We start from the raw sequence: 11230 nt of genomic DNA on the forward strand, positions 1-11230 counted from the left end.
CGACGCCCAGCCAATCACGCGCCGGCTCCTGCGCCTCTCCGCCAATCGCCTCGCCCTCAGCCCTCCCTAGTCCCGCCCCCCGACCAATCAGAGTCAGACCCCTCGACAAAAAAATAAAACACCACACAGCCGCTTCATTTACCTCAGTCGCTAGATGTCGTCGTCTTTTTTAGCCCCCTCCACCAATCATTTTGAAGCCGGCCTGAGATGCTGGCCAATAGAAGGCTGAGAAAAAGCGGTCTCAGCCAATGGGAGGGCGGGATGTAGAAAAAGGTGGGAAGGGTGAAGCCACGGAAAGTGTGGGCAACTTTACTGGCAGAGGAGGCTGTGGTACAAACTGTGCTCTTTTAAGGGAATTTTGGACTTCAGCTCCCATGATCCCAGAGCATTGGCCAACGTGGCTGAGGCTTCTGGGAGATGAAGTCCAGAATCTCTTATTAAAGGGCCCAGCTTGGGAACCAGTGATCTATTCTAAATAGTGCAGTCTGACACCACTTTTAAGTCCTACAGCTCCATCCTATGGAATCCTGGGATTTGTGGTTTTTAAATCCCAGGATTCTGTGGGATGGAGCCCTAGCAGTTAAAGCAGTGTGAAACTGCATTGTTTCTACAGTGCAGATACAGCCTTTGTGTGAGGAACAATTGGGTCGTTTTTGACAGAAGGATGATAGGATTAATGATTAAATAAAAACTTATTATTATTATTATTATTATTAGTGACCTTTGCGTGATCAATAAACCATTTGTTTTGTTGCACCTGTAACTCCTGTTTCATTTCTCTGCAAACCAAGGTCCAAAACACACTGCAGAAATAATCCAGTTTGAGACCGCTTTAACTGCTCTGGCTCAGTGCTAGGGAATTCTGGGAACGGTAGTTCTGTGAGACATTGAGCCTTCTCTGTCAAGAGACCTCTGGTGCCACAATAGACTACAATTCCCATGGTTCCCTAGTAGCACTGAGCCAGGGCAGTTAAAGCGGTCTCAAACTGGATTATTTCTGCAGTGCGTATTGGACCCAAGTGGAATCATTACAACTATCCAACAATTTACCCAACTTCGCAATATCACACTAACCTTTTGGCCAAAACAGAGGTCCCTGCTGCCCCTCCAAGTCACTGATTTGTCAATTATTCCATAGGCACCCATTGATTGGCAACGATATAAACTTTGGACTTTATCACACAGAGGCAAATTGGTTAAATCCCGTGCAAAAACGGGATTTTAAAAGGTGCTTTTGCAGGTATTCACTCAAATGCAAAGTCAACAAAACACACTCTTTTGTACTTTCGGGAAGTTCCCAAAAGTAAAAAGAAGAACAGGTTTTGTCGACTTTGCATTCGGATTAATGCCGCATTATTTATCATTGACGCAAATGTCATCTGAAAATGAGAGTTGTTTCTATTTTCTGTTCAGGTTAACTGCGAACGAACATCGTGTGAAAAACAACCTGCTTTTGTAGGGTTTTCCCCCCACTTTAAATCAAGTTTCTGCAGGGGATCCGTCCAGTGTGATAAACTCCTTTGAGTTGATTGACTCGAATTCAGGTCGCATCAATGATGTGTCTTGACCCGGCAACAAATGATGGACCAAATTGACTCAACTTGAGTCGAGACTTGTATATTTTTAGTGACTAACTTGCTGACCAAACTTTGTCCTGAAACAACAAACAATGATCTTGGAAGAGAGGTTGATGTCTACTCAGCAGACTGTCCTTGCTGCACATCAAAGGACACTTCTATTATTCCACTGACATGGAATATTATTATTATTATTATTATTATTATTATTACTAATACTTACGATTATCTTATATTGTCTTATCATATTATTCTTATTATCTCTCTACCTCCTAGCAGCCCTAACCAACATAGCTAATAGTGTGGGATAATGGGAGTTGCAGTAGCGTAAGCAGAGATGCTGGAGAATGTGCATAGCAAAGAAACAGCCGCCAGAGGGAGAAAGAGTGCTGCAATTTAGGCACCGATCACGTTCTCCAATTATTTATCCAGCGCAGTCCTTGCAAAGAGAGCTGATATACATTTTCATCCATCCATTTGTTTGCAGATGTACGCATTAAACACATTTTGACAGCTCCCTCCCTCAATTAACAAGTCAACAGAGTCCTGATGAAATGGTCAGCACTTTTCTTTAGTAGTACATATACAAATTCTCCAAACCACAGTGCTATAACTGTGTAATGCAAAAGGGCCAAAGACAAAATAGTAGTTCTGGCTGCAGCTGATGCCAGGAGAAATTCCTGCTTTCCCACACATGTACATGCGCACGCACACCGGGAGGAGGTTGGCCCATATCTTATGTACCTAGAGAATAAACACAAGCAAGCATCTTCTTTCAAAAATATAATGATAGCATTTAACTGTTGTCAATTAGAAGTCTTAAGCCCGTGCCGCCATTTTGTCGGCCACATCAGTTAATTCTTTGGGTTGGCTTCTAAAACCAGAGCCACAGCAGTCACCGTTCTGCAAGACAATCTTGACTTCGTGGCTGAGCAAAACATCTAAGAGAAACTAAGAATACACATTAGCATCAGTAATCCTTCTGGGTCTCCAAGTCCCACAGACCTGTCCTTTCTTTAGATATATACATATATTTTACAATTTAATGAGATTTGGTTTTCTCAGCCTCTTTAGTTGTCTTCTCAGCCTCTTTCCCCATCACTGGGAGGGACCACAAATGGTAGCATTTCCATTGTGTTCCTGCTTCATAAGACTTTCTCCACCTTGTATTTTCTCTTCACGCGGGCAAATGGACCCAACGCCTCTTTGAAAACAAAGTCCCAAAGGACACGGACCCAAGAGTTGTGGTATGGAAGGTTGTCATAATATTCAGAGGCGATTTTCTTCACCTGGAAGGACAGAGAAGCCAGACACAAACATTTCAGACCAAACAAGGTCTACAATGCTTAGGTTCACCCTCTGATTGGACCAGAGTATGGCTGCTTGCAACACATATTTTGCAAAACTATACAAGGGATGGAAAGTTTGGAGCCGCCTCTTACCTGTGGTAATTTGCTCCCAGGAATACTAGGGAAGTCGTGATGCTCCATGTGGTAGCCCACATTAAAGGTGATCCAGTTCAAGGGCCCATAGTAGGAGATAGTGTCATAGCCTTGGGCGTACATGTAATGTTCGGCAATAAAGTGCCCTGAGATTGGATGAAGACCCATGGCCAAGACGGAGCCAGCAACCATGTAGACCACTGACTTGATTCCCCAAAGGTTGTAGATGAGAAGATCATAGGCCACCTGGACAGCAATGTTGAGGACTTCCATTTGGGAGAAAGGCTTGGGGTTGACACACAACGGCCGTACCACATAGAGGATGGGCTGTAGGATGAGCCAAACCAACTTGCGCAGCGGGGAGTTGAAGAAACGGCCTTCAAACGCAGTGGGGACATCGACGTCCAACCCGTCCCCAGCCAGGTAGCGGTGGTGATCTACGTGGTACTTTTTGAAGGAGGTGGCGTAGGGGACTCCGATGGGCAGGTTGGCGAACATGCCGAAGAAGCGGTTCCATTTGGCCGTTCGGTTGCCAAAAGCTACGTTGTGGGAAATGTCGTGGATGGCCAAAGTCATCGAATGGTTGATGCAGCCCCCAAAAGCATAGGCCCAGAAGAAGATCCATTTCCAAGGCAGGTCTTTCACCAGGTAAGAGGCCAGCACCTGAGTCAGCACCATGAGGATCACCACCCACTTCAGGTGAGGATCGGGGCCCATCAGCTTCTTTATCTCAGGATACTTGGCTAGATTGGAGGGAGAGACCAGAAAAACAGGTAAGATGGACAGCCATTGGGGTGGGAGGAGGATGGGGAATCGGACGGGGCATTTCACCACCGAATGGGTAGATGTTTCACGCCATTGAGCAAGCTAAGGGCTGATGCTTAAAACTGAGCAGGCTGAAATATAAAATTGAGCATGCTTAAAATATAAAGACTAAAGAAGGTACCTTCACATTGCCTGTTGACTTCTAGCAACCCACATGGATTTCTAATAATAATAATAATAATAATAATAATAATAATAATAATATTTCTGACCTGCCTCTTCCCATGGATTGAAGCAGCAAACAAACAGACAACATCAGTTAAAAGGTGTTCAAACACACATCAATTTAAAAGGACAAATAAGATGTACAATCATAGGTGTATACCAGTAATCCACATTTAAAATTCATCATTTTAAATAAAACTCACACCTACTGTCATTAGTATTCTATATTTCTGTTATTACATTAAACATACATTAATCAATCACCTGCACCTTTCAATACCTGTTCTTACGTACCGGGGACCATTCCTTTTCTATAACCTCCATGTCTTTATGATTTATGCAACAATTTAATTTGTCGCTCATCTCAAATATCTTGATTTTCAGCATTTCTTGAGAATCCAGGACACTTTAAAAAGCAATTGAAAGAGTGGGATGACAGAGGATTGATCGGGACTGTCCCGGCCAAATCAGAACAGTTGGAAAGTTTGCACGAAAATGTCATAAAGATGGAAGGGATCAATGAGGGGATAAATAGAAACTGGCGCCCAAAGGCTGGAGACTTCTGATCTGATGAATAAAAATGAAGCAATCAGGAAACAGGTGTACATTCTGCGCATTTTTCCCCCATGCGCTGTCACCGCCTGGCCCAGGGCAGAAGCATAAAGCCGTTGGACAACATCCCTGCCTTGGGGCCATTATGAGATGTTGCAAAGGTCCTGGTCTGTCACAGAGCTCTGGTGCCTCACCCAGATATAGGTCCCAGGATTCTGCAGAACAGAGCCATGGCAGTGAAAATGGTGTCAAACTGATTTATTTTTGCAATGTGGATTCACTCTGGGAGACAAAGAGAAATAAAATGCAGTCTTGATTTGTGTGCTTGGGCTTGCAATGTAAACTGGGGCTGGTGTAAATGGGAGGAAGCCAATCCTCTTGGTTGGACGTAGCCACAGCAAGTGATTTTACTCAATCTGCCAGCAATTTTCAAGAGGTTTGGGGAAAACAACAACAAACTGGTAGCGTGAGCCTTTGGGAGACTTCAGCCTATATCCTCAGAGTCTACAAAAGCTCATAATACCAGTTTCTTTCTTTCTACAAGAGCCCTTTCCGGACTGATTTTCCAGACTAACACGGCTATATATCCAAATTCTACCTCCATTTATCATGATATGCCACCATGATCCTGTGTCATAAATTATGAGGGCCATAACTGTGTCCGTTGCAAGAGGTATAAACTGTTAAATGGTTGCTCGCTTTAATTAATGTGTTTTAACTGAAGCTGTGCATGGTTTATTTGTTGTTGTTCCCCACCTCGATCCATGAGGAAATGCAAGTAAGAAATAATAATAATAATTAATAATAATTAACATAATAATAGGCATCATTTCTATTTTTATCTGGATAAATATTTTATCCCGTTAGTAAAACTGTGGGTGTTTAACTAACAGTAGTTGGGAGGTACTAATGACATACTCATAGAAGTAAGCAGATTCCTGTACCTGGAATGGATAAAGATAAGATAGTAATTACTGTTTATCACTTTAGCACTGTTTATTGTTGTTGTTGTTGTTGTTGTTGCTATTGTGTGCATTGTACATTATTTATTTGCTGGTGTTCCCCACCTCAATCCATGAGGAGACGCAGGTAAGAAATTATTATTATCATCATCATTATCATCATCATCATCCATCATCAAATCAGCATTTTATTATTGTGGGCAATGCACATGAAATGCAGGTAAGAAATATAATAATAATAATAATAATAATAATAATAATAATAATAATTTCTTACCTGCATCTCCTCATGGATCGAGGTGGGGAACACCAGCAAATAAATAATGTACAATGCACACAATAGCAACAACAATAAACAGTGCTAAAGTGATAAGCAGTAATGTACTGTCTTATTTTTATCCAACCCAAGTACAAATAACAACCCATGAATCATGTGTTAACCTGCGGTCATTAGTATGACATTAGTACCTTACCAACTAATGACAAAGTACATTAGTACCTTACCAGCTATGGTTAGTTAAACACCCACAGTTCAGATAAGAATCAGTGTTTGCAGCTTTTACATTTCCTTTCCTCCACACCCAGCTCCTGAGGCGACACTCAGTGTGTCCGATGGAGCAGCTATGTTCTACTTGTGTTCTACAGATGCTTAGGCCGAAGGTAACTCGCTTGTTGTGATGGTGAACCTGGACTCCTTGCCGTTGCTTCAGCATCATAAATAATACTCTCTCGTTATTATGCCGTGTAAGAGCTGGAGTGGCTTAATGTCCCTGCTGACAGACAAACCTGGACATTGGAGCGTAGCTGCAAGGGGCAATGAAGACGTTGTCTGGCACTAAGGTTTCTCATTGCATTTTCCTTGAGTCCACAAATTTCTATCATCCCAGAGAGTAAGAGATACTGAAAACCATTCCCACTTAATTCTGTTTGCTGGGCTTGCATTCACTTGATCATTTTGTCTGCCCCCTTTTCCTCGTTTCTCTATTTCTACATGATCAAATGAAGCTTTAAATTATTGCCATACTAGAAAGTTGGGGGACTGATGGAGCCACTCTGGAGCCACAACACACTACCAATTCCACAGCACTAAGCCATGACCCTTAAAGCAGTGTCAAACCAGATTGTTTCTGCAGCGTGGATGCAGCCTTTAGTTTGCTTTGTGGAATGAAACATCTCCCCATTCATCGGTGAAATGCCCCACCCGATTAAACCCAATGCGCCTCTTCGATGTTTAAAGTCATACGGTATGTGCTTTCTTTCACTCACTCACGCACAAAAGATACCGCTTTGTTCATCTGTGGTTGCTGTTTGTTTGCATATATTCAGGAAGGACAATGGCAGGGCTGGGTGCGGTGGTAGCAGACTATGCATGTTGTGAACCCAGTTGCTACGGTCAGGGGTTAAAAATGTAATGCATTCTTTGAGTGGTACAGTATCTGTGCTTGTGTTGGACTAATGCCTGGCACACACACCCGGATTTATTGACCTGCCGAGGCATGCCTGGTCTTGGAACCCCCCGCTGTGGGTAAACTCCATTTTCAACATGCTAGAAATGTTCTCATCCATGGGTCGATATGATAGCCCTGTTTAAATATCTGAAGGGATGTCACATTAAGAATGGAGCAAGCTTGCATTCTGCTGCTCCAGCGAATAAAGTATGGAGCATTCAAACTACAAGAAAAGAGATTCCAGCTAAACATCAGGAGGAACTTCCTGAAACTAAGAGCTATTTGACTTGGAAGGTGATGGAGTTTCTTTCCTTGGAGGAAACAATCCTGTTTGGGCAGCCAAGTCAGCTCATGCTGGGAAGCCATGGAGTTATCAGTCACAAAATAGCCATGTTCTTAAGCAGGGAATAATAAATTAAGGACTTAATGCAGTGACTTTTGGCACATACTGCCTTCAGCCATTGCTCAGACACAAGAGTCACATTAAACTTGAGCGCACCAAGACATCCTCTGGGAATGCAATGGAGATACAAAACAGTCCTGGGGCCAAGCGCAATGTATGCATACTACATTTTTAAAACCGGTTTAAAGGTCACATCATGGTCCTGATCCCCAAAGGACCTTAGGAAGAATGATGGGGCTTGTTGCTGTTGTGTGCCTTCTAGTCGTTTCTGACTTACGACAACCCTATCAAGGAGGTTTCTACACATACCTTCCAAATGTTCCAATTTGGGGATGCAGTCCCCATTAATCCTCTGCCATCCCATCTTAAAATGTCTACTTTTACAAAGTCCCAATTTCTCACTCTTCCTCCCACTTTCTGTCTTTGTCTTCAGCTTGCTTCAGTTGCTGCAAACTGAGGCCGAAGTACGAAAAGTAATTTGTTCTCAAAGGATCCAGCAGTGGGGAAATGTGAAGAAAAGGCAGAATCCTGCCCTTCCCAGTCGGTTCGGGTCAAAGCAAACTGCCGCAGCCTCTTCCAGCATTTCATTAATCACAGAGGGCCACACTTGTCATCTGTAAAACGTTGGAAGTCATATGATGGTGCCTGCATGTCTAAGCCATCATAGACATTGGGGTATGTCAGCAGTTATGTTAAGTTGGATAAAGCTTGGAGGCATAGCAAGGCTATTGCACAATCTAAGTGTGTCTGAGGGTCCTAAACATGCCCAAATTACTTACAACTCAGACAACACCATCATTCGGTCTGGGTAACTATGTCTTTCTATGCCCCTACACTTTGGAATAACTTACCGGAAGAGATCCGTCTCATCACCACCTTAGAAGCCAAAGGCACTTAAGACAGATCTCTTCCGGCGAGACTATCCGCCTGATCTTTTATAGTGGATCTCACAGAATTTTCTACACCTGATTCAATAGTACAGACACAGACAACAACTTGGCTATGTTAATGATTTTACTGTATTTTGCCATGTTTTTACTGATTATTTTATGTACTGTAGTATGGTATTGTGTAAATGTATTGTTTGATTTTATCAGGAGAAGCGGCAATTATAAATAATAATAATAATAATAATAATAATAATAATTATTATTATTATTATTATTATTATTATTATTATTTCAGACTCCTCCAGCCTTGTATTCTATAGGATCAATTAAAATAAAATACTGCAAACACAATTGCACTTTAAGTCTCTCTCTCTCACTCTCTCTTGCTATTTTTTATCCTACATAAAGGTACAAAACAACAATACAAATTATACATTACATTTAATGCATGCATCCTTACCAAGCTGTGCTATTACCCATGTTGTTAAAATCACAGTACGTTCAAGTTTTCAGAATGGTTAAATTTAATTAGCCTATTGTATCATAGTATTGTGACACTGTAACAAGAGGACGCAACCTTTAACATAAGTTTGCAGTGATGCGCTCGCCCTACCTTTCATTTAAAAATAATTGTTTCTGCAGGTTCTAGATTTCTGGGTTCTCTTCTCTGCTTACATTCCTCCTCCTCTTCTTCCCAGCTCCGGTTCTGACCCATTTCTCCTCCATCATTTCAAGACAATAGCACTTCCCTCCCCAATTGCTATAAAGGTTTTCACACGACGTTGTGATGAAAAGCAATTAAAGCCCCATTATCTCGGGATCAACCAGGCAATAAAACAGCAAGAAATCATTCACTTGGAAACCCAGTGAATGATTTGGTGCTGGTTGTTCCCCGGTTATTCCCAGGATAGTGGCTCTTTTATCACGCTGTGTGTGAAAATGTTAACCGCATTTGAATAGCGATGGTGCACTTTTCACAGGATAATCTCCTTTTATCCTGTGTGATAAAGTCCTGTGATTCTAGATTCTGCAACTAACACCCAAAGACTCAGCAGGTTGAGGACTCACCCAGGATCTCCTTCCTTCGGTCTGTGTGCGGCTGATCGGAGTAGACCCACTCGAAATCATCTCGGCTTCCCGCGTTCCCCATGGGAGGACAGTCTCCCAGCCAAACCAGAGGTCCTCCTCCTTCTTGCTCCTTCTCTCTTCTGGAGTGTCCCTTTGCTGATGCTCACTCCTCTTGTCCTCCGCCACTTGACTGTATCTCCGAGCGACACCCTCATGGAGAGACCAAATGTCCTCCCAGCTGCTGCGCACAAGCACCTGCTCAACCAGTTTGACTTCCTCGCACCGTGGCCCAGTTCTCAATAGCGCATGAAAGGAACAGCCAGCAGCTATCTTTGTTGGGAACTCAGCACTCTTGCCCAAGGGGACAGGCAAGGATTCATGTCAGATATTATGAGCACAATTATAATCATAGAATCATGGGCCTGTTCCGCAAAGTAGAATCATAGAATTATAGAGTTGGAAGAGACCGAAACTGCAAGGGCCATCTAGCCCAACCCCCTGCCATGCAGGAGGTACAAAATGGTGGTGCCCGTTCTACACGGGCACCACCATCTTGACGTCACGGACGCATAGCATCCACATGGCCCGCAACGAAAGTGATGTCGTGAGTGCGCCATTGGCCACTTGCGGTGCCACTTCCAGGGTGCAAAAAGAAGCTGCTTTTTGTGGCTTCTTTTTGTTGTGTCCGGGAACCATGCGGTTTGACTGCTGCAGTTCCCAGACGCAGCAACTGGCAGCGCCGACAGAGCGCCCAAAAGCTCTGTAACGTGCCATAGAATCATAGGGTTGGAAGAGACCACAAAGGCCATCCAGTCCAACTCCACTCTGCCATGCAGGAACTCCCAATCAAAGCATTCCCAACAGATGGCTATCCAGCCTCTGTTTAAAGACCTCCAAAGAAGGAGACCCCACTACACACCGAGGAAAGAGTGTGTTCCACTGGCGAACAGCCCTGACTGTCAGGAAGTTCCTCCTCATGTTGAGGTACACCACACAACCCTGGGACTGGAAGTTCTGTGAGGCGCTTGCTCTTTGGCAGAGAAGGCTAAAGAAGCCCTTGTAAAACTACAAAGCCCAGGAGGATTCCCATTTAGGATGGAGCTGCAGCCCTTAAAGTGGGGTCAAACCGCATTATTTCTACAGTGTAGTCCCAGAGAGGACACAGAAGATGCGGAAGGCAAATACTCCTTCACCTTTAAGGTTAGAGGCAAATACCAAAAACACTGTTTTTACCTGAGAGGATTCCTCTCTAGGAGCCTCTAGGTCCTCCAGGGCAACTCTGTGGCCAACATCAGCCACGCATTGACCAGAGTTGCGCTGGAGGAACTTAAAATGCCTAGTGGAGTGTCCTCTCTAGGAATCTCTAGGTCCTTCAGTGCGACTTTTGGTCCAAGTTGACCATAGAGTTGTGTTGGAGGACCTGGATATTCCTAGAAAGAATGTATTGATCCACTCCATGAATAATCAAAGCCACTAATGCGGAGGGAAGGGACGAGCGCATGTTCCTTGGAACGTGTGCCAAGGCCTCACAGGCAAAAATGGTTTCCTGGAAACAGTCAAGGAAACACAGCTGCCCTTCTCAGTTTGCATAGTCTGTTGCCAGCCTTCATGTCGTTTCTGACTTCATGGCGACCCTGAGACAAAACCATCCTGGGGGTTTCTTGGCAAGATTTGTTCAGAGGAGGTTCGCCATTGCCTTCCCCGGAGGCTGAGTGTGACTTGCCCAAGGGCACTCAATGGGTTTGCATGGCAGAGCGGGGACTCGAACCCTTGCCTCCAGAGTCATAGTCCAACGCTCAAAGCGCTACTCCATGCTGGCTCCCACTTTTGCAACAGACCCTCAGCCATTTCCGGAGCTGACCCAAGAACCAACCATACCAGCTAAGCCGCTTTAGCCG

At 43.9% G+C, this 11230-nt stretch overlaps 1 protein-coding gene across 2 annotated transcripts; it reads right to left on the reverse strand.

Annotated features, from left to right (window-relative positions):
- Positions 1–2170: 2170 nt before the first annotated feature.
- Positions 2171–9745, reverse strand: LOC121915806 (sphingolipid delta(4)-desaturase/C4-monooxygenase DES2-like). 2 transcript variants are annotated; one of them, XM_042440339.1, is made up of 3 exons: positions 9333–9745; positions 3020–3762; positions 2171–2866 (listed from the first exon to the last, which is right to left on the reverse strand). In XM_042440339.1, the coding sequence occupies exons 1-3, from the start codon at positions 9412–9414 to the stop codon at positions 2723–2725; spliced, it is 969 nt and encodes a 322-aa protein (XP_042296273.1). In that variant the 5' UTR covers positions 9415–9745; the 3' UTR covers positions 2171–2722. The 2 variants fall into 2 exon arrangements, with proteins under 2 accessions (XP_042296273.1, XP_042296274.1); XM_042440340.1 differs by lacking the exon at positions 9333–9745 and adding an exon at positions 4304–4590.
- Between the last annotated feature and the right edge of the window lie 1485 nt (positions 9746–11230).

This window comes from Sceloporus undulatus, chromosome 9 (genome assembly GCF_019175285.1).
Source record: "Sceloporus undulatus isolate JIND9_A2432 ecotype Alabama chromosome 9, SceUnd_v1.1, whole genome shotgun sequence".
In the NCBI taxonomy this organism is placed as follows: domain Eukaryota; kingdom Metazoa; phylum Chordata; class Lepidosauria; order Squamata; family Phrynosomatidae; genus Sceloporus; species Sceloporus undulatus.

What these genes read in the sequence shown, in the direction of transcription:
- LOC121915806 (XM_042440339.1), bottom strand. Translation starts at nt 9,414, where the DNA reads ATGGGGAACGCGGGAAGCCGAGATGATTTCGAGTGGGTCTACTCCGAT. An exon ending in CCGAAGGAAGGAGATCCTGG is followed by an intron (nt 3,763 to 9,332) that starts GTGAGTCCTCAA and finishes CCTCCAATCTAG; the next exon opens with CCAAGTATCCTGAGATAAAG. An exon ending in CTGGGAGCAAATTACCACAG is followed by an intron (nt 2,867 to 3,019) that starts GTAAGAGGCGGC and finishes CTGTCCTTCCAG; the next exon opens with GTGAAGAAAATCGCCTCTGA.